Consider the following 23,373-nt stretch of genomic DNA (forward strand, 5'->3'; position numbering starts at 1 on the left):
GATGGCTCCCATTGACTGGAGATGGCTCTGTCCTGCACCATCTGTGAGTCAGGCCAGGAAGAATGAAGGCTTGGGGGGTCTCACAGGACATGTGACCATGTCACCTGGTACAGGAATCCATCTTAAACCTGGGGCTCTTCCCCAGGAGAGAGACAAAAGATTCCTGCCTTGTACCAAAGTTATATAAGGGGGTGGAACAGAAGAAAGGTGGCTGCAGTCATGAGAAATCCTCTAGCTACCACCTGAGCTGGAACAAGGACTATACCCGGTGAAAAGATTGGGCCCAGACAAGAAATAAGTCTAGTCTGCAAAAGAAGCTTATTGGAAGAGCTCTGAGGGTGAGATTTGATCTGTATTGAGTTTCATACTGTATTAGGCTTGGACTAGCATGTTTTTGTTTTATTTTGCTCTGTGAAGAATACAAGCTCCATAGAGAAGGAAAAGATAATGCCTTAGAAAAGTCTCTGTGTGTGTATTAGATGGGTGGGAAGGTGTCTAGAAACCACTCTCCTCTAGTTTCTTTTCTCTGATTTCCTGTAGAAAATCTGAAGCAGGGAGCAAAACCTGTTGCCTTCTCTGAGGCTTGAACTCAGGACTTTCAAATTATGAGACTGACACGCTGCTAACTGCGCTAAGGCTCAGAAAAACTTTAGGCTCATTGTATATAGGACCTTCCTACAGCAGTGACTGGGGCAGGGAAGGAGCCAGAGACATGCTGGAAGAAGCAGGGACCTCCGGTGACCAGAGACTTTTCCTGGCAGCTTTCACAGCAGCAAAGAAATCAGTTCATGCTGCCAGTGGACAATCTACTGGAACTAATAGCAGCACAGGGGAGATGTTTCCAAGCTCTGCACCTACTTCCACATTTTAGAATTTGCTCTCCTTTTCCTAGTAGGGCACTTTCCATGGGAATTAAGCAAAGCAAGTTGGGGAAACAACACAAGGAATACAAAGTAGTGTTCCACATAAAGCTTGAACTCATAACCCCAGCAGTAGTCTTTCGCTGCACTAACCAGTTGCACCTCTGCAGGTGCTTCTTAGACAAAACTGTGAAGCAGGCAGTTATCAGTCTCTGTGGGTTACACCTGTAGTAAGAGGAGGCCCTGGGATATAAACCTTGGTATCAGAGGCCAGGTATGAGGCCTAAGCCTGAACTAAAGTAATGGTCAAGACTTTGCTAATATAAAGCAAAGTTAAGCTGTGAGCCAGAGGTAGGCCCTGCTCACAGAAGCTGGCAAGGAAAAGGCTGATGCTGCAAAAAGAGACATACCTAAAAGGTAGTGAACATTCACATTCCACACAGATAACAAGGAACAGCCTGGCCCATCCCAATGTCAGGGGCAAAAGGGTAATATGGATAGAGTTGTTTTGTTCAAACTAACGTGTACAAGGTGAGAGGCGGCACCTTACTACGTAGAGGGGTTATACCTTGCTACGTAGAGGGGTTGCACCTCATACGTCAGGAGTGATGTGTTACTTGTTTGTACCTGTGTATAAGAATGCATCCTTGGGGCGGTGTCTTTGTCCGGCCTAGGGGGCAGTGGAAAGTCCCGCCACTGACTGAGCCAAGACCATTGACTGTGGGTACATATTCGTAGTATGCTCGGTAGACTAAGTAATCTTTGGAGAACGACTACTGTATCCATGTAGCGGGCCGGTGTGGCTCCCCTCCTCCCCGGAGAGGGTTGAGCCCCGGACACAGGAAGGGGCGGGGCTACAGCATGGTGAGCCCGCCCCTCAGAGGGTCAGGCGGCGACCCGGAAGAATAAAAGCCGGGCTTCCCAGCTCAGTCAGCTCTCAGCCACCGGAGAGAGCGGACCTGCCTGAGGGAGCTCCTACCGAAGGAACCACGGGAGCCCCGAGCGACTGCCTGAACTGGACGGAGAGCACCCTACCTCGCTCCTGGGAAGACCAGCCGGAGCTTCCTCGCGCCACCTACGACGAGGAGCCCGGGGGAGCGCCCCAGCTGTCGTGCTGTTACCCCGAGGAGCCCCCGGTTTGGCCGGACTTTCCTACAAGCCTACCAGACCTACCTCCCAGCCCGGGCGGGGACGAGCCCATGCAGTGGGACTTCCCGGGGCCAGACGCCGTGGACCAGGTAGGGCAAGAGGGGGATAGTGGAAGTGGCCCGGGGGCAGCTGACCTCAGTCAGGCTGCTGACCAGACTGAACCTATGTCAGTGTGTTGCGGTCAGGATCCCCACTGACCGTCAGCGGTGACGACCGCTGCCTAGGGCCCCGGGCCGGGACACAGTGGAGTGGGTGGGCCTGTGTCCCCCCTGCCACCCCACTCACGGGTGGCAGCCGTCCCCCTCTACCTACTGGCTCAGCCTGCCACAAGAGGCCTGAGCCCCTGTACTGTTTGCTACTGGCTCAGCCTGCTACAAGAGGCCTGAGCCCTTATACTGTTTGCTACTGGCTCAGCCTGCCACAAGAGGCCTGAGCCCCTGTACTGTTTGCTACTGGCTCAGCCTGCCACAAGAGGCCTGAGCCCCTGTACTGTTTGCTACTGGCTCAGCCTGCCACAAGAGGCCTGAGCCCTTATACTGTTTGCTACTGGCTCAGCCTGCCACAAGAGGCCTGAGCCCTTATACTGTTTGCTACTGGCTCAGCCTGCCACAAGAGGCCTGAGCCCCTGTACTGTTTGCTACTGGCAGCCTGCCACAAGAGGCCTGCCCTTATACTGGTTGTCGCCCAGCCCCTGATCCAGAGGGCCTGGGCCTTTGCCAGACCGTTAGTACTGCTTATAGCTCAGCCTGACAGCCAAAGGACTGAGCCCCAACTGACTCTGTCTTCATTTACCTCGCCTTAAAGGGACAGGACAGAGCACCCCCTGTGAGACCAGCGGGCCGGTGTGGCTCCCCTCCTCCCCTCAGAGGGTTGAGCCCCGGACCCGCCTGTTACAAGTGGCACCTGACCAGGGACTTTTAGATCCCTTGCCCCTGTGAGAAGGGGCCGGTGAGAGGGCGGCGGACCGCCCCTCTTAGCCAGGAAGATGGAGACTGACCGGCTGTTCCAGCTGCTGGTGGAAAGCCAGGAGCGGCAACAGGCAGCTCAGCTTCTGCAGCAGCAGCAACAGCAACCGGTAGCTCAGCTAGAGCAGCAACAGCAGCTGGTGCAGCAGCTTGGGACCCAGCTGCAGCAGCTCCTCGGGCCCGCGCCCCGCCCCGCTGAATGGCCCGCGGGGGAGGGCACGGGGGGGGGGTCCGCGTCTGGCGACCCCCCTGCGTCTGACCAAGATGGGCCCAGAGGACGACCCGGAGGCCTTCTTGGTCACTTTTGAGCGGGTGGCCCTCGTGGCGGGGTGGGCAAGAGACCAGTGGGCCACCTTGCTGGCCCCCTATTTGACCGGGACGGCCCAAGCAGCCTACCGGGGGCTGGCGACCGAAGAAGCCCGCGACTACGACCGCGTGAAGGCTGCAGTCCTAGACGCTTTGGACATTAGCCCGGAGACGTTTAGGCAGCGGTTCAGGCGACATACCTACCCGGCGGGAGCCCGTCCCCGGATGGTGGCCCAGACCCTGAAGGAGGCCTGCCGTAGGTGGCTGCAGCCAGACGTCAGGACGGCAGAGGAGGTCACCGAGCAGGTGGTGTTGGAGCAGTTTGTTCACACCCTGCCGGCCAAAGGCCGGGCCTGGGTACTCCGCCACCGACCGACGACCTTAGCGGACGCCGTCGCGCTCATGGAGGGTTTCCTGGCTGCTGAAGCCTCGATAAGGCCCACCTTCCGGCCACCTACCTCGGGGCCCGAACGACCCCGGGATGAGAAAAGGGCGTCGAACATGCCCCACCCACGAGGCCCAGACCACGGGCCGGGACCCCGACAGGAAACCCCGACTCCACGCTGGGAAGCAGCTCCCCGGCTGACTACCCCGGCCTTCACCCAGGGAGCGCCCAAGGTCCGGCGGAGCCCCCCCCGAAGTACCAGAACAAGCCTTCCCCGGAGTGGACGCCCTGAGCTCGGTCCCTGCTTTAGATGTGGGAAAGCAGGCCATGTACAACGAGACTGTCCCGAGATGGATTGCAGTTTCGGGCAGGTTTACGTAGGGGCCGGCCGGGCCCGCCGGGCGGAGGCCCCCAAGCTGATAATCCCGGTGACGGTTGAGAACCAGACCACACAGGCCCTGATCGATTCGGGGTGCGGCCAGACGTTGGTCCGCCAAACTCTGGGACCACCGGCCGACCCCCGTCTGACGCCGATACAATTACAGTGCATCCATGGGGATGTCCGACCTTACCCGAGTGCCTGGGCCCAGCTAACGGTGGGAGGCATTACCCGGCGGGTAATCGTCGGCCTGGCCCCCGGCCTGGCCTATCCGGTAATTCTGGGGCGAGATTGGCCCTCATTTGAAGAGGTCCTCCGGGCAACGCCGGGGTTGGCTGCTGAACCCCGGGGACCTCCGCCTGAGGCGGGGCAGACTGATGAGGAGACTGAGGGAGAAGACCAAGAACGTCAGGGGCCGCCGGGGCCATCTCCCACAGAACCTCGCTTCGATACGGACTTTTGCCGCGACCAACGGTCGGACCCGACACTTAGCCGAGCCTACGACCAACTTGCGGCCGTCGACGGCTCCATAGTGGACTCTCGTCGGGCCACGCAGTGGCCCCATTTCGAGTTGCGACGGGATCGGCTCTACCGCATCGACCGAGACCCGCGCACCCGGGAACCTGTGACGCAATTGCTGGTACCCCGTTGTCACCGCAGGGCCGTGATGCAGTTGGCCCACGATGTGCCCGCTGCCGGGCATCTGGGGCAAGAAAAGACCCTTGCCCGAATCCTGGCACGGTTTTTTTGGCCCGGTATCCATCAAGAGGTGAAGCAATATTGTACCTCCTGCCCCGAGTGCCAGCTGGCCGCACCGCCTCGGGTATCCAAGGCCCCCTTGATCCCCATGCCAGTCATCGAGACCCCCTTTGAGCGGGTCGCCATGGACCTGATAGGTCCGCTTCCCCGAAGCGCGGCCGGCTTCCAGTACGTCCTCGTCCTGGTGGACTACGCCTCCCGCTTCCCCGAGGCCGTCCCCCTGCGGAGCATCACCGCCCGGACCATTGCGGGGGAATTGATGAAGATATTTTCCCGAGTAGGGTTGCCTAGGGAGATCCTAACAGACCAGGGCACTAACTTCACGTCCCGGCTGCTCCAACAGGTCTGCAAGCTCCTGGGGGTGAAACAGCTGCGTACGTCAGTGTACCACCCACAGACCGACGGGTTGGTAGAGCGGTTTAACCGCACCCTTAAGGACATGCTAAAAAAATTTCCCCCTGAGGAATTGCGGCACTGGGACCAGTTCCTACCACCCCTGCTTCTGGCCATCCGGGAGGTCCCGCAAGCCTCGACTAAGTTCTCCCCCTTTGAACTGTTGTACGGGCGGAGGCCCCGCGGACTTTTAGATTTGATGCGGGAAACCTGGGAGGAGTCGGCCTCCCCAACCCAGGGCCTCCTGCAGTACGTCCACCAACTATGGGAGTACCTAACCCAGGCCGGGAGAGTAGCCCGGGAGAATTTGCGAGCCGCCCAGGCGAAGCAGGAGCGGAACTATAACCAGGAGGTCAGGGCCCGGACGTTCGCTCCTGGGGACCGGGTCCTACTGCTCCTTCCCTCCAGCGAGTCGAAGCTGTTGGCCCGTTGGCAGGGGCCCTATGAGGTGGTGCGGCAAGTGGGACCCGTGACCTACGAAATCCGCCAACCCGACCGGCGGAAGAAGCTCCAGATCTACCACGTTAATCTGCTAAAGCCATGGTGTGACCGAGAGGGCCTACTGATCGACCCTTACCCGCCCGAGCCCGAGCTGGGTCCGGACACGGCCGAGACGAAGGGAGTGGAGGAACCCCCGATAGGCCCCTCGCTCACGGCAGAGCAGCGTAAGCAGGCTACATGTCTCCTGCAGGCCTTCCGAGAAACCTTCACGGCCGTCCCAGGTTATACAACCCGGGCCTGTCACACGATTCTGACCGAGCCAGGGAAAACGATCAGAGAGACCACCCGGCCTTTGCCGTACCGGATGCGACAGGAGGTAGAAGAAGAAGTCCGAACCATGTTAGCCTTGGGGGTCATCGAGCCCTCCTGCAGTGAATGGCGCAGCCCGGTGGTGTTGGTCCCCAAACCGGACGGTACACGCCGATTCTGCATAGACTTCCGTCGGGTGAACGCTATCTCGCGGTTTGACGCCTATCCGATGCCCAGGGTGGATGAGCTCCTGGGCCGCCTGGGGGAAGCCCAATTTATCACTACCCTGGACCTGAGCAAAGGGTATTGGCAGATCCCCCTCGACGAAGCGTCCAGAGAAAAAACGGCCTTTGCTACCCCCTCAGGCCTTTATCAATTTAATCGGATGCCGTTCGGCCTCCATGGGGCCCCTGCGACCTTCCAGCGGTTGATGGACCACCTCTTGCGGCCCCACCAGGAGTATGTGGCCGCCTACTTGGATGATGTGGTGATCCACAGCCGCCACTGGGAAGATCACCTCAACCGGGTCGCCGCGGTCCTACGAACCTTGCGGGAGGCAGGGTTGACCGCCAACCCTAAGAAATGTAGGATCGCATGGCAGGAGACCACCTATCTGGGCTACACGGTGGGAGGAGGACGAATCAAACCCCTGGTGGGCAAGGTACAGGCCCTTGTGGACTGTCCCACGCCCACGACGAAGCGCCAAGTGCGGCAGTTCCTGGGGCTCGCCGGGTATTACCGGCGGTTTATTCCGCAGTTCGCCGCAATTGCCGCACCCCTAACTGAGCTCCTTAAGAAAAATAGTCCCCGACAGGTGCGCTGGACGGCCGAGTGCGAGGTGGCCTTCCAGACCCTGAAGGACCGCCTTTGCCAGGAACCAGTCCTGTACAGCCCGGACTTCGACAAACCGTTTATTCTACAGACAGACGCGTCTAAGACCGGCGTGGGGGCGGTCCTGTCGCAAGACCTGGAGGGGGAGGATCATCCCGTGATATACCTCAGCCGGAAGCTATTCCCCCGTGAGCGCAACTACTCCGTGGTCGAGAAGGAAGCGGTGAAGTGGGCCTGTGACGCCCTCCGATTCTTCCTCCTAGGCGCCCCCTTCACCCTCGTCACGGACCATGCGCCCCTCCAATGGTTAATGAGGATGAAGGATAACAACCCCCGGATCATGCGGTGGTACCTAGCCCTACAGCCCTGTGCCTTTACCATCCGGCATCGGGCGGGCAAGGACCACGCGAATGCCGACTTCCTGTCCCGCCTTGAGGAGATGGAAGGACCTGGCCCCAAGGTATGGGAGCCAGGCTTGAGGGGGGGGGGGAATGTAGCGGGCCGGTGTGGCTCCCCTCCTCCCCGGAGAGGGTTGAGCCCCAGACACAGGAAGGGGCGGGGCTACAGCATGGTGAGCCCGCCCCTCAGAGGGTCAGGCGGCGACCCGGAAGAATAAAAGCCGGGCTTCCCAGCTCAGTCAGCTCTCAGCCACCGGAGAGAGCAGACCTGCCTGAGGGAGCTCCTACCGAAGGAACCACGGGAGCCCCGAGCGACTGCCTGAACTGGACGGAGAGCACCCTACCTCGCTCCTGGGAAGACCAGCCGGAGCTCCCCCGCGCCACCTACGACGAGGAGCCCGGGGGAGCGCCCCAGCTGTCGTGCTGTTACCCCGAGGAGCCCCCGGTTTGGCCGGACTTTCCTACAAGCCTACCAGACCTACCTCCCAGCCCGGGCGGGGACGAGCCCATGCAGTGGGACTTCCCGGGGCCAGACGCCGTGGACCAGGTAGGGCAAGAGGGGGATAGTGGAAGTGGCCCGGGGGCAGCTGACCTCAGTCAGGCTGCTGACCAGACTGAACCTATGTCAGTGTGTTGCGGTCAGGATCCCCACTGACCGTCAGCGGTGACGACCGCTGCCTAGGCCCCGGCCGGGACACAGTGGAGTGGGTGGGCTCAGGTCCCCTGCCACCCCACTCATGGGTGGCAGCCGTCCCCCTCTACCTACTGGCTCAGCCTGCCACAAGAGGCCTGAGCCCCTGTACTGTTTGCTACTGGCTCAGCCTGCTACAAGAGGCCTGAGCCCCTGTACTGTTTGCTACTGGCTCAGCCTGCCACAAGAGGCCTGAGCCCCTGTACTGTTTGCTACTGGCTCAGCCTGCCACAAGAGGCCTGAGCCCCTGTACTGTTTGCTACTGGCTCAGCCTGCCACAAGAGGCCTGAGCCCCTGTACTGTTTGCTACTGGCAGCCTGCCACAAGAGGCCTGCCCTTATACTGGTTGTCGCCCAGCCCCTGATCCAGAGGGCCTGGGCCTTTGCCAGACCGTTAGTACTGCTTATAGCTCAGCCTGACAGCCAAAGGACTGAGCCCCAACTGACTCTGTCTTCATTTACCTCGCCTTAAAGGGACAGGACAGAGCACCCTCTGTGATACCAGCGGGCCGGTGTGGCTCCCCTCCTCCCCTCAGAGGGTTGAGCCCCGGACCCGCCTGCTACAATCCAATACGGCAATAAATCTGGCCAAGGTGCCTTCATACCTTACTAGACTCTGTGGTCATTGGGGGTTCTCTTCGGGTCTGCTGTGTCAGCTATCTGAGCAGAGCTGGGGCAGCACACAGAGGGAACACATGAACGCAGCCGAGTGATACCAACAAGGAGAGGACAGAGCACCACACCGGTAGCATCTGACAACACTCCTGACAACAACATCTTTGCCTGGCCATTGAAAAGCTGATGCATCAAACCTAACTCAAGATGCAGCTTTTCAGCCATGAGACTCCAGTACATTTTAATAGGAAGAAAATCTCCTCCTTTCTGGTTGAGCCCCATTTGACTCCTTCTGCCTGTCTTCTCCATCCCCCCAGTCTCTTTCCTTCCCCAATGGGGCTGTGCAGTGAGGAGCCCCACTCATTCTCTGTCACAGAGAGTCTGTATCCCATAAAGGGAGGGAGGGGTCACTCCAAAATATTGATAGTGGGGAGGGGTGGAGTGGGCATGATTGGGGGGAGAAAGGATGGAGAACTAACAGTGGGACCCAGAGAGATTCCCCCAGATTGGGGAGATCCCCTGCTGCCCCCCCATCAGTCAGCTGTGGGAAGAACAACTTGTGATTGCTTGGGGAAACCACCTTTAAAAACACAAGTGTAACATGCTAGTTGCATTTTAATAAGACTAAAGCCTCCTCAAACCCAGGGTCACAATCACTGGAATGATTTTCCCTTGATATTTTACCAGCCGCAGACACAAAGCAAGTCAAATTACAGTTTCCATTTGGAGTCAGTGCACTCACAAGAATCCGGAGGCTTTTAATTCCTTAGATTCAGCTGCCATTTCATTTCTGTCCTGTTCCAAGATTTATCATTGTGCAAAGCAATGTTAGGCCCTTGGGAGTGTCCCCCTGGTCCTGTCTGCCACCCCTGGGCAATTTAAAAGGGCCTGGGGACCCCCGCCACCACCGCCAGCAGCACAAGGGGACTAAGGCACTTTCCTGCCTGCCCTTGCTCCATGTGGCACGCCATTCCCAGAAATGAATGGCATGTCCCACTCCCGGAAACGGCAGGCACGTCCCTTCGGCCCCTGAGGTGGGGTGGGGTCTCTACATGCTGCTCCCTCCCCGAGTGCCAACTCTGTCAACTGTGGCAATGGGAGCTGTGGGGGTGGAGTCTGCGGGCACCGGTGTGCTTAGACACCCCTGGCCCTCCCGCTTAGTGGCTGCTGCCAGAGGGGGATGGGGTGTGGGTTGCTTTTGGGAGATGCCCGAGGTAAATGCTGCACCTCTCACCATCTCCTGCAGCTCCAACCCCCTGCCCCAAACCTGCACCCAAACTTCCTCCAGGACCCTGCCTCTTGCACACCCTCCTGCACCCAAACTCCCTGACTGAGCCCAGACCCTGCACCCAAACTCTCTCCCAGAGCCCAGTCCCTCTCCATCCCTCACCCAAACTGCCCCCCAGAGCCTTAGGCAGGTGTGTGTGGAGTGTGGGGCAGGACTTAGTCCCATTCTGGGCACCACCAAAAATTATACAAACCTGCCTCCCATGTCCAGTCCAACCTTCTGCTGATGCACCTCAGCCCAGACCCGTGCAGGGTTTGAAGCTTCCATTGCTTAAATTCCAGGACACTGAGGGATTTCAGCTCCCCTTTGCCCACAGGGAACCTTCACCCCACTCCCAGCCAGGTTCTTGTCCATGGGATCACTGCAGGGGGGCTGGGTCCCGCTGGGTCTTTTCTCTCTCTACGACAGGCCAGGGTGCAATAACTGAGGCATCTGAACACCCAGGACCTTCTGTGGGGCTGCCATTCCCCTTCCCCTTCTGTGGTCTCATCAGTCATTGACTCCAGCCTTTTTTCTATCCATCGTCAGCACCATCCCAAGCAAGCTGCACTCACCTCAAAAAGACAAAGAGTCCTGTGGCACCTTACAGACTAACAAACATATTGGAGCATAAGCTTTCGTGGGTGAATCCCCACTTTGTCAGATGAATGTAGTGGAAATTTGCAGGGGCAGGTATAAATATGCAGGTAGAGATAAGGAGGTTAGTTCAATCAGGGAGGATGAGGCCCTCTTCTAGCAGCTGAGGTGTGAACACCAAGGAAGGAGAAACTGCTTGTGTAGTTGGCTAGCCAAGCACAGAATTCCCACTACATTCATCTGAGGAAGTGGGGATTCACCCATGAAAGCTTATGCTCCTGTACGTCTGTTAGTCTATAAGGTGCCACAGGACTCTGTCGCTTTTTACAGATCCAGACTAACACAGCTGCCCCTGTGATACTCAAAAAGACAGTGTCCCCTGGTGGGTGTACATCACTGACCTCTCTCCTCTCTGAGCACTGACTGCCCCTCTGTTTTCTTGCCTCTCGGTCTGTGCAGATGGGACCTTTCCCTCCAGTGCTGGAGGATTCGCCCTTCTCATCTACCCTTATCCCAAGCAGCTCAGCAGGTGGGAATCTTACATGTACTGAGGTGACTTAGGAGCAGAAACTGCCCCCGACCTTCCATGCAATTGGCACTTACCCCTCACTGAGCAGGACTGAAACTGGTGCAGGGAGACTGGTGTGCCACATCTCCACTGGGCATGAGCAAAGCAGCAGGGTGAAAAAATGAACTGGAGATTGAACCCAGGCCCGCATACACGCAAAGCGTGTGCTCTACCACTGAGCTATATTCTCAGACAGGGTGCATGGGCTATGGGTTACACTCAGAGCCCTCCTGTTTCCACTGCATCCAGTGACCTATAAGCTTCACGAGAAGCCCATTCCCCTCTCTGAGGGCCAGGCCTGCTCTCCTGGAGGTTACTTGTTCATAGGGGTCACTTTTCAGCAGGGCCAGATTCAATGTGTGGGGCAGAGAGAGTTTGTGCTCTGGTCTCAGGGTACAGATATACACTTAGTCCTCTCCTCTTCATTGGGTTGGGGGTGCTGCAATCCCCTGCTGCAAGGTCATGGTGGGGGATGCTGTGAGCAGCTCAACACCTCACCCTGGTGGCACAAGTTGGGTGGGGAGCTCCAGGTGTTTCCACCTGCCTGTGAAGTCCAGCTTTCCCCAGCACATTCACTGTGGTGCAATTGGGTCACTGTTTCCATGGCTGAAGAGCAAAGAATCACTCTCAGTTTCCCTTCTATCAGCAGCAGGATTAGCCTGTGTCAGTGGTTAGTGAGGTGGATTTTGTGGTAGATTGTTATTCAGCCCCCACCTTGACAATTCACACAGTCTCTTTCCTACTCAAATCCCCAGCACCTTGGTGATCCTGGTAGCAGGGGTTGGGGCCTGAGATGTTCAGGGTCCTTTTCCCCCTCCACCTGGAGTGAACTCAGCTTTTTCCAATCCCAGACAATCCATGAAATAACAACAGGGGCATAAAGTAAGAGGGGAGGGAACATCTCACAGCCAGGGCTGGATGTACCCAGGGGCCCCAACTCATCCATTGTTTCCATGGATTTTGGCCCCCTGCTTTGCACAAGGGACAGAGAAAGATCTTGCTGTTCCTGTGTGTGTGCAAAAAAAATTGTGTTTCTGTATGAAAGAGAGGTGGGAAATGGCCCCATGGTGGGACAATATCCTGAGGATTAAAACCTAAGGACTCAGTCTGAGAACTGATATAATTCCACTCATCTGAGATTTAACAAATTGTCTTCCATGTAGCAGGGCCAGATCCAGCATTTTTGCCACCCCAAGTGGAAAAAAAATGTATAAAAGCCACAATCAGGGGCAGCTCTACCGCTGCCGCTTTTGGTGGCAAGTCCTTCCCTCTGAGAGGGACTGAGAAGGCTGAATTGCCACTGAAGAGCCCAACATGCCTCCCCTTTCCATTGGTTGCCCCAGGCACCTGCTTGCTGCACTGGTGCCAGCCCTGCCATGGAGACACTGGGAAAACAGGAAAAAACCATGGAATTGTTTACATTGCAAGTGAAGAATAACTGAAGCTTCTTTAGTTTAAAGTCACTTTTCCCTGACTGGGAATTGAACCCAGGCCATGGCAGTGAAAGTGCCAAATCCTAACCACTGGACCACCAGGGAGGTGATGATAATTTTTGTCTCATTTATGCTACACTTTCTTAGGCTACTTTCTATCCACTTTCTGAAACTGCTCCATTGTCCATTCCCTGAGGGGCTAAGAGCAGCGAGTGCAGGAACCCCTGTACTCAGGGTCACAACCTGAGCCCAACCCAAGTCACTGAAACAAACTCAAATGATGCTTCCTCCAGCAGGATCACAGAGCCACACTGAGGGCTTGGCTACACTTGAGAGTTGCAGCACTGGTGGAGGCTTTCCAGCGCTGCAATTTAGTAACTGTCCACACCTGCAAGGCACATCCAGTGCTGCAACTCCCTGGCTGCAGCGCTGGCTGTACACCTGGTCTGGTTCGGGTGTAGCGATTGCAGCACTGGTGATCCAGCGCTGCTCGTCAACTGTGGACACACACCAGTGCTGTTATTGGCCTCCAGGGTATTAGGAGATATCCTATAGGGTTTCATGAGCCAAGGCAGTAACGGGTAAGTGGGGTCTCCAAGGATCACAATGGGCATTTCAACGTGCCCTACTGTGATCTTCCTGTCTGGGAAAAAAGCCCCTGCCTGCATCTTCCTGAACAGGCCACTGTTCCGAAAGATGCGTGCATCATGCACCTTTCCAGGCCAGCCTGTGTAAATGTCAATGAAACGCCCATGGTGATCCACAAGCACCTGGAGAACCATAGAGAAATACTCCTTCTGATTAATGTACTCTGATGCTAGGTGGGGGGGGGGGGTGCCAGAATAGGAATATGCGTCCCATCTATCACCCCTCCACAGTTAGGGAAACCCATTTGTGCAAAACCATCCACAATGTCCTGCACGTTCCCCAGAGTCACGGTTCTTCTTAGCAGGACGCGATTAATGGCTCTGCAAACTTGCATCAAAACGATTCCAACGGTCGACTTTTCCCACTCCAAATTGGTTCCCGACTGACCGGTAGCTGTCTGGAGTTGCCAGCTTCCAGATTGCAATAGCCACCCGCTTTTCCACCGTCAGGGCAGCTCTCAATCTTGTGTCCTTGCGCCGCAGGGTGGGGGCGAGCTCAGCACACAGTCCCATGAAAGTGGCTTTTCTCATGCGAAAGTTCTGCAGCCACTGCTCGTCATCCCAGACTTCCATGACGATGTGATCCCACCACTCAGTGCTTGTTTCACAAGCCCAAAAGCGGCGTTCCACGGTGCTGAGCATTTCCATGAATGCCACAAGCAATTTAGTGTCACACGCGTCAGGCGACTCGATATCATCGTCGGACTCCTCACTGTCACTTTGGAGCTGAAGGAATAGCTCAACTGCCAAACGTGATGTGCTGGCGACAGTCATCAGCACAGTCCTCAGCAGCTTGGGCTCCATTTCCCACAGAAATCGCGCTTCACACAGAGAGTAAAACACAGCAAGAGACTTACAATGGCGCCAAACGTGGCCGGAACAACTGTGACTGCTGGGATGTGAAGCGATGCACCATGGGGCGTTGGGACAGGAAGTGGAATGACCTGCACCCTTCCGTCCCCTTCCCACAACCCACAGCGGCAAAATGGGACAAGGTGCTCTGTGGGATAGCTGCCCACAATGCACCTCTCAATACAGCGCTGCAAATGCTGCAAGTGTGGCCACACTGCAGCGCTGGTAGCTGTCAGTGTGGCCACACACCAGCACTGTTCCTACACAGCTGGATGACCAGCGCTGTAAACTCCCAGCGCTGCAACTCTCCAGTGTAGCCAAGCCCAAAGAAAACCCATGAGGAACAATCCTCTTCTGCCTTCATTTACCCCATCGCAACCCTCTCAGCAGCCGACTCTTGCAGGAAGGACACTGAGCTGATAGGAGATCTGGCATAGAGTCCAAGGGAGGGGTGTTGCTCCCCCTCGCTGTGAGCTAATCACAGTCTGACTCCATGTAACGGAGCTCTGAGCTTTGCCATCTTGTGAGTTCTGTGTCCTCAACAAGCAACCACAGTGCTGAACCCCCCCAGACCCTTCTGCTGTGGTGATTGCACAACAATCCTGAAACTCTGTCCTCTCTATAATCTTAGGCAGGTCATGTTTCTTCCTCTCTCTGAGCTCTGTAGACATTTGAACAGAGGCTATATGTAGATCTGCCACTAAGCCATGTTGCCTTTCACCTTGAGCAAGGCAGCAACCAGCGGCATACAGGTGGAAGGCTATGAAATCTGGTTCTCGTCAGAACCCTTGAGCAGCTAGACTTCAGGCATGGAAGAGGCTACTGATCCTTCTCTCCAGGTGGTTAATTCTGAAGACTAGTCTATAGAGCTGGGTGAATGTTTTTTGGATGAATATTTTATTTACTGAAATATTTTGGTGGCCCAAAAATTATTTTTTATGTTTTTTTTAGTTTTGTTTCAACAAGAAAACTGAAAAAAAAATCATCTTGGAGCAACCTGAACTATTATTATTATTATGTAGGTTAGGCTAGCTAGCAAGCAAGGAAATAAATGATTTGCCCAGCTCTACTTGTATGAAAGATCCACAATGGGAACATACATATGCTCTGTTCTCAGGCTGTTTGATTTTCATTTGGTCTCCAAAACCCATCTGAGCATGATGAAATATCAATTGAGGAGACAAGTGAAAGTATGTATTGAAAAGCTTCTTTCCCTGACGAAATCAAATCAGGGTCGTGGTGGTGAAAGCGCTGAAACCTAATGAATAGACTAGACCACCAGAGAGGTAACAATGGGTGTTTTTTATCACCCGTAGGAAGCTTTCTCTGGCTCCTCTGTCTAATTTTAGAACCTGGTCTATTCTCCATTGCCTTGAGGGGACAAGAACAGAGGGTGAAGGATCCCCTGTGCTCAGGGTCACAAACTGAGCCCAACCAAAGGCTTTGACACAAACTCAAATGACGCCTCAGCTTCCTCCACAAGGATCACAAGAATAACACAAACAAACCCCAAGAAGAACAATCCTCTTCTGCTTTCATTTAGGCCCATCGCCACCCTCTCCACTTCTTCTTCCTACCACTAGAGGCTCTTCCAGGAAAACCCATGGAGCCAATACGAACTCTTTCCTAGAAGCCCAGGATGGGTTTTGATACCAACTCACACGAGCTGACAGGAGTTAGATTCTGTGTAACGGGGCCCTTAGCTTTGCCTGCTCCCCAGCCTTGCTCTCCTGAGGCTCTTAGGCAGGAAATGTCTCTTCCTGTCTCTGAGCTTTAGTAGGACAGGAAGTGAGGTCAAACTGACATTTCCATCATCTGAGAGTGAGACAGAATTTTCCCCTATTCTAGCCTAGTTAAGAGAGGGGAAAATAACCCTTCAGGAGCTGACTGTCCCCCTTCAGCCATCTTTAGCTTCTCTACTTCTTCCTACATTGGCTCCAGCTCTGCACTGGGCATATAAGTACTTCAGTGTCATATCCCTCCCAGCCCTCTTTATTGTCATGGAGATTGTTTCAGGCTGCAGACGGAGTCAGCTCTCTGCCTATCGACTGGATCACACTGTCTTCATTTCTTGTATATTTCTCTAACTTCTCATTACTGCATTTGTGATGATTTATAAAACCAGCCTGGGAGTAAAACAAGATGGCAATAAAAATCAATATCCTGTGCTAAAAATACCAATGGAACAGTAAGGAGATTTGTAGCTCAGAGCTTGCGTTAACATCGTTTGAAGACATGCAAGATGATGAGGGTTCAAAAATATGATGGGAAAATGTTATTTAAAAAGGGGAAAGTGATGTTGTATGTTAAAAGGAGGGTTTAGAGTGTTCCAATTATTATGTTCTGATTCCTCACACCCCAACCCTGCCTAGCCAGGAAAGTAGTGGAAATGTGATCATCCATCAATAGATTTCTCTGACATGAAAAGAATACACGAGGCTGTTTGTAGTTAGCTCAACATAAATAAAAGTGAGGGGAAAACTACTGGCTGGGAGCTAAATGTGCAGGACAAAGGTTTGGGATTCTTCTATGCTCAGATTTGTTATGGAGCTGGCAGTCTCCCAAAAGATGGTCTGTTCCTTCCTTCAAAATGCTGGCTAAGCCTCTCCTTTTGAATTTAAAGTTCCATGAAAGGAAAAAAATAATGAGGAAGAAAGCATAGAAGCTATGGATGTATTTGAGAAAGGACTTGGAGTGATAAAAGACAGAGGGAGAGAAAGCAGCACTGTTTTTTGAACCAGTGACCTTTTGCATGTTAGGCAAACGTGATAACCACTACACTACAGAAACCAATTGCTAGTAAATTTGGGGCCCTTTTCAAGGGCTTTCTCAGTAGCCGCTAAACCAGCTAATTTCCCTTTGAAGAACAGGGAAACAAAGACCACCACAAACTTACGTTTTTTGGATGAGCCAAGAAATGGGAGTAGCATTGTCCCCCTCGAGTAGCCCCTGTTCAATTCCAGGTCAGAAAACAAAACTCTTCTGCAAGAATATCCAGAAAATATTGTGTTTCACTTTACTTCATAAGTACAGTTGTGTGGCAATTAAATGATGACCCTAAAGTTTCATAAAAGCAAAGAACATTAAACAAAAAAGTGTGGGAAATACAGATGTATCTGAAGAAAGGGCTTGGAATGAAGGAAGACTAAATTGATCGGTCAAGAGAACAGGCCCTGTTTCCCCCTGGTTTGGAGCTTCTCTCACAACTACTGGAATAGAAAAGCTAAGCAAATGGGGTTCTATTGTTACACAGGAGATTGAAGTGAGGCCATTTTCTCCAGATGGTCATGTCAGGAGTGGGGTTTGAAACCACGTCTCTATGCAGAGACCAGAACACCCAAGAGATAGGAAAAAAGAGTCTTAAAATTAGTACTTTAGACCAGTTCACCATCCTCCTGCTACAAAGACTATGACTTATGAACCCTAGTTTTTGTTAATAGTTGATGAACTCTTTAGGGAGGTCAAGATGGCACATCTCTTTCAACTCCTAGAGACCTTCTACAGCACAGCTGATTTTTAGACACACTCACCCGGACCTAAAGTTACACGTTTCCTGGAGCGCCATGAGTTCTGTGGTGGTGTAATCTCCCTGCTCGTGTTTTAAGTGAACAAAAGATGGGTGCTGGCATTCTGAGATAGTAATGGTGAACCTCAAAATCCTGCCTTGTGGGCCGGACAGTTAAGCAACCAGCACCCACAACCTTTACCATGATAGCATCCTGTCTGGCAGGAACTCATGATCAATAGCTGGGGTGTGAAATCCTCATTTCTTTGTTGTTCTATCACTGTAGTCCCCACTTTCCTATTGCTTGTCTGTATAACCTCTTTCTGGTTCTGTGACTGTTTTTGTCTGCTGTAGAATTAAATTGTTGAGTGTAAACTAAGGTAAATTAAGGTGGTGGGATATAATTGGTTAGATAATCATGTTACAATGTGTTAGGATTGGTTAGTTACATTTCAGTAAAATGCTTGGTTAAGGTATAGCTAAGCAGAATTCCAGTTTTACTATATAGTCTGCAGTCAATCAGGAAGTAAGGGGGGAATGGGAATGGGGGTAGGGGAATTGGAATGATGTTTTGCTAAGGGGGGCGAATAGGAATAGGAACAGGGAATGGGAACAGGGACACAGGCAAGCCTCTGTGGTGTCAGAGCTGGGAAGGGGGATACTGAGGAAGGAAATTGGAATCATTGCTTGCTGGAAGTTTACCCCAATAAACATTGAATTGTTTGCACCTTTGAACTTTGGGTATTGCTGCTCTCTGGTCACGCGAGAAGTACCAGGGAATGGAAGGGTGTCATAACTATAAAGGGAAGGGAACCGCCTCCTGTGTACAATACTATAAAATCTCTCATGGCCAGAGACACCAAAATGCTTTTACCTGTAAAGGGTTAAGAAGCTCAGGAAACCTGGCTGACACCTGACCCAAAGAACCAATAAGGGGACAAGATACTTTCAAATCTTGATGAGGGGAAGGATTGTGTTTGTGTGCTCTTTGTTATTGGGGTTGTTCGCTCTTGGGACTAAGAGGGACCAGACATCAATTCAGGCTCTCCAAATCTTTCTGAACCAGTCTCTCATATTTCAAACTTGTAAGTAACAGCCAGGCAAGGCGTGTTAGTTTTATTTTTGTTTTCTCAACTTGTAAATGTTCCTTTTTGCTGAGATGATTTTACCTCTGTTTGCTATAACTTTGAACCTAAGGCTAGAGGGGGTTCCTCTGGGCTCTATGAATCTGATTACCCTGTAAAGTTATTTTCCATCCTGATTTTACAGAGATGATTTTTACCTTTCTTTCTTTAATTAAAAGCCTTCTTTTTAAGAACCTGATTTTTTCCTTGTTTTAAGATCCAAGGGGATTGGATCTGGACTCACCAGGAATTAGTGGGGGAAAGGAGGGCGGATGGTTAAATTCTCCTTGTGTTAAGATCAGGGCCAGCTCCAGGCACCAGCTGAGCAAGCTCGTGCTTGGGGCGGCAGATTCTATGGGGCGGCATTCCGCCCAAACCTAGGGCAGCACGGACGCTTTTTTTTTTTTTGTTCGCTGCTCTGGCCGCCCTGTAGGGGGCGGCAGTGCGGAGGATGGGAGAGCCCTGCAGCAAACTCGGCAGGGCAGCCCTCGTCCTTCCCTCCCTGCTGACCGGAGCAGAGCAGAGCCCTCCCATCAGGCGGCGTGGCGGTCGGGGCCGCGTGGTGAGTGCCCCGCTGAAGCACTGGCCACCCCCTTCTCTCTCCCCACCGCTCCCTCCCCTTCCCCGCCGCTGGACCGGGTGCGCACTCTGCAGCACAGGGAGTCCCCTGGCTCCAGCTGCCCTGTGGGGTTTTTTGATTTGTTTCTCCCCTGCCCCCCCGTTCCAGCTGCGCCATTTTTGGGTCCTCCCCCCACTTTGCCGATCCAGCCATGCCATGTTCTCCCCCCCAGCTTTGCCGCTCCAGCCGCGCCATTTTTTCCCTCCTGCTTTGCTGCTCCAGTGGCCCTGCCTCCTTTTTTTTTTTTTTTTTTTTTTGCTTGAGGCGGCAAAAAAGCCAGAGCGGGCCCTAGTTAAGATCCAAGGGGTTGGGCGGTGTTCACCAGGGACTTGGTGAGGAAGTCTCTCAAGACTATCCAGAAAAGGGAGCTAGTTTGAGAGTGGTGGCAGCAAGACCAGATCTAAGCTGGTAGTTAAGCTTAGAAGTGTTCATACAGGGCCCCACATCTGTACCCTAAAGTTCAGAGTGGGGAAGGAACCTTGACAGAGGGTGATGGAATAAACCTTCTAACAAGTTCGTCTTTCAGGGTGTGAAAAACCCCGGAACCAGTATAATTAAGCTGACCTAAGCCATGGTTAGACAGTGCTAAATGAAAGGAAAAATTGTTCTGTCATCATAGCTGTTACAGAGATGGAAAAGCCCTCCAGTAGCAGCTGTCTACTCCCCAGTGCTACAGCAGTATTTTAAGTGTAGACAGCCTCAGAGTGAGACCAGATCTGGCTCCATGGATGTTCAGGCACTAAGACAACAGCAATTACAATGCACTAATGCTTCCATAGTTGGTAGAATTCAAACCTGTGCGGGGAGACCCCAGTGGATTTCTAGCCCATTCCCTTAACCACTCAGCCACAACTACTTGATGTACAGCTGCTGCACTACAGCATGATTCTGTTCTCACAGAATTGTCACTTCAAATTGCTCAGACCAGCTCCCCCAGCACACTCACGGCTGTGCATTAGTGTAAGTGTGTCCATGGCTGAACAGCAAGAGTTCCTGCCCATTTCCCTTCCAGCTGGAGCATGATTAGAGTGTGTTTGTGTTAATGACATTGCTATAGATTGTTGTTCATTCCCCACACTGACAATTCAGACAGTCCCTTTCCTATTCGAATCTCCACCATATCATTCCAATAGCCGGGGGCAGGATTTCTCTGGGCACTGAAATGTTTCAGGGGCTTGGTGTGTGAGCTCAGCCTTGCATTCCATCCCTGATGTTTCATGGACTAATAACAGCAGCATAAACAAAGAGCCAAGCCAATATCTCACTGTCAGAGGTGAAGGTGGCCACGTCCCCTCTGTCTGACCATTGCCATTGCAGGAGAGAAGGTTTCAATACAATTGAATGCCCTGGCTCAGACAAGAGACACAGGGAGGTTTTGCTGTTCATGGATCTGTGCAAAGGAAATTGTGTCTCTGTGAAATTGAGGAGGGAAAAGAAACGTCCACATGGTGGCCCAATGCCCTAAGGAATTTGGGTGAAGGACTCTGGCTGAGAAATTATTTAACAGGAATTTGTATCAATTTATTGCCCTGATTAAAAGCTATGGCTAAAAGGCAGCCACTGTTGTTAGTACTTGAACCTGCGTGGAGACACCCGAGTGGGTATCAAGTCCATTGCCTTAACCAGGGATAGTCGATTATTTTATCAAGATCCAAATTCCTTGGTCAAGGTCTAGTCAATGTCTAGACTCCAGAGAAAATAATACACTGATGATAATAAGAAGAATATAGAAAGATTTTGCAGTCACTCTGGGCATAACTATGATGATTGTTTCATGTTTCACTCTTTATATCTGGCACCACCGCCTTTCCCTTTAGTCTTGTAGTTAAGGGTAAAACTAAACATCACTTCAGATATGAGGGAGTGTTTGTGTTCATTCCTGCTAGCTACACAGGGGCTTGATGTAGCTGCTTTCAATCCTCTGGCTCTGCTGGGATAAGTAACATTTCAGGGTGTCACTGAACTGAAGGAGAGAGATCATTTTTTGATAGATGACACATCCTCTTAAAAGTGTTTGTCTGGCTGGCAGCCCTGGTTCCCAGGTCTCTCCTGAGGGAAGAAAGTTTCTGTGCAAAATACTAAAACTTTTAACAGAGACGAGGGAAAGGTGATGGCCACATGATGGGGCCAGTATGTACCACAACATGGTTCTTTTATGTGGGATGACTCTGAACACTGACTGATCTCCACTCCCTTGGATTTGAAGAGATGTTTAGTTGTGCACTTGGCAACCTATAAGGCTGAAGCAATTTTATGGATGGTGACACTACGATTGAAGGGTTATTTAATGTTGTAGAAATTGTTAAAAACACTTAGCTTAAACTGGAACTGCCTGTTATTAAAGGCTGGTTTCCCCACGTCAGTTCCAAAAGGTCTGCTAGAAACACCCTGGCTTCTCTCCTGCCTTGGTGGGAACTGCAGGGAATCGTCCCCTGCTGCCCTTGGTTCCAGGCTGGTTTTTCTGGGGAGGGGACGTGGAATTGATTTGTTTGCTGTTGAGAAGGGAGCCAGGCCAGTTCTCAGGGAACGAGAACTCCCAGCATCTTCCCAGCCCAGCCCAGGCTGCTGCTCTGTCCCAGCCTCTGTTCCCCTGGGGGCCCTGCGTGTTTGACTCTAGAGCAGGCTGGGAGCAGCAGCTGAGGCAGAGGACAGCCTGGGCTGGGCAGATGCTAGGAGCAGAGCACCAGAGGCCTCTACTGGCTCCCTCCTCAGCAGCAAACAATCAATCCCCACCCGCACCCTGGGACAGCAGCCTGGAGCCAAGGGCAGTGCCCAGTGGGGGTTTCTCTTTTTCCTATTCCTGCGGTGAGCAGGGACCTGGGGCTGTTTCTTGCAGAGCAGTTGGAACTGAATTGGGGAACCAGCTTTTAATAATAGGCAGCTCAAGTTCAGACTAATTTTATTACAATTTTCTTTATAATGTAAAATAATTCAAAACTAAACAGGCAGGAATTGGTGTAACTCTTTTCTCCCGGGCATAAAAAGAAACGGCTTTTTGGCTTTTCATGATACAGGAGTCACGTTCGTTCACTGTGCAGAATCAATGTGCCCAGAATCATAGAATCATAGAATCATAGAATTCAAGATCAGAAGGGACCATTATGATCATCTAGTCTGACCTCCTGCAAGATGCAGGCCACATAAGCCGATCCACCCACTCCTTAGCAAGCGACCCCTGCCCCATGCTTCGGAGGAAGGCGAAAAACCTCCAGGGCCACTGCCAATCTTCCCTGGAGGAAAATTCCTTCCCGACCCCAAATATGGCAGTCAGCTGAACCCCGAGCATGCGGGCAAGACTCTCCAGCCAAACCCTCTGGAAAAGGTTATATCATACCATTGACCCATTGTACTATTTACCAGTGTGGCAATTTAATTGACCTATTGACTAAGCCCGTTATCCTATCATACCATCCTCCATAAACTTATCTAGCTTAATCTTAAAGTCATGGAGGTCCTTCGCCCCCACTGTTTCCCTCGGTAGGCTGTTCCAGTATTGCACTCCCCTGATGGTTAGAAACCTTCGTCTAATTTCAAGCCTGAATTTCCTGACTGACAGTTTATATCCATTTGTCCTCGTGTCCACATTAGCACTGAGCTGAAATAATTCTTCTCCTTCCCTGGTATTTATTCCTCTGATATATTTAAAGAGTGTAATCATATCTCCTCTTATCCTTCTTTTGGTTAAGGAAAACAAACCGAGCTCCTCAAGTCTCCTTTCATACGAAAGGCCTTCCATTCCTCGGATCATTCTAGTGGCCCTTCTTTGTACCCGTTCTAGTTTGAATTCATCCTTCTTAAACATGGGAGACCAAAACTGCACACAATACTCCAAATGAGGTCTCACCAACGCCTTATATAACGGGACTAGCACCTCCTTATCCCTACTAGAAATACCTCGCCTAATGCAACCCAAGACCGCATTAGCTTTTTTAACGGCCACATCACATTGCCTACTCATAGTCATCCTGCGATCAACCAGGACTCCTAGGTCCTTCTCCTCCTCCGTTACTTCCAACTGGTGTGTCCCCAGCTTATAACTAAAGTTCTTGTTAGACATCCCTAAATGCATAACCTTACACTTCTCAGTATTGAATTTCATCCTGTTACTAATACTCCAGTTTACAAGGTCATCTAAATCTCCCTGGAGAATATCCCGATCCTCTTCCGAATTGGCAATACCCCCCAACTTGGTGTCATCCGCAAACTTTATCAGCCCACTCCTACTCTTGGTTCCCAGGTCAGCAATAAATAGATTGAATAAAATCGGACCCAAAACCGAGC

The 23,373-nt window shown here is 52.5% G+C and overlaps 2 protein-coding genes and 1 non-coding gene across 3 annotated transcripts in view; 2 read left to right on the forward strand and 1 right to left on the reverse strand.

The window, feature by feature from the left end:
* Positions 1–23,373, forward strand: part of LOC120375473 (zinc finger protein 271-like) — a gene marked incomplete at its 3' end in the record, with an annotated part of 430,987 nt that overhangs the window by 235,885 nt on the left and 171,729 nt on the right. The window lies entirely within an intron of this gene.
* Positions 3,239–7,764, forward strand: LOC120375889. Its single transcript, XM_039496908.1, has one exon. The coding sequence runs from the start codon at positions 3,239–3,241 to the stop codon at positions 7,391–7,393; it is 4,155 nt and encodes a 1,384-aa protein (XP_039352842.1). The 3' UTR covers positions 7,394–7,764.
* Positions 12,379–12,450, reverse strand: TRNAE-UUC. Its single transcript has one exon. It is a non-coding gene; the product is annotated as a tRNA-Glu (tRNA).

This window comes from Mauremys reevesii, linkage group 12 (genome assembly GCF_016161935.1).
Source record: "Mauremys reevesii isolate NIE-2019 linkage group 12, ASM1616193v1, whole genome shotgun sequence".
Lineage (NCBI taxonomy): Eukaryota > Metazoa > Chordata > Testudines > Geoemydidae > Mauremys > Mauremys reevesii.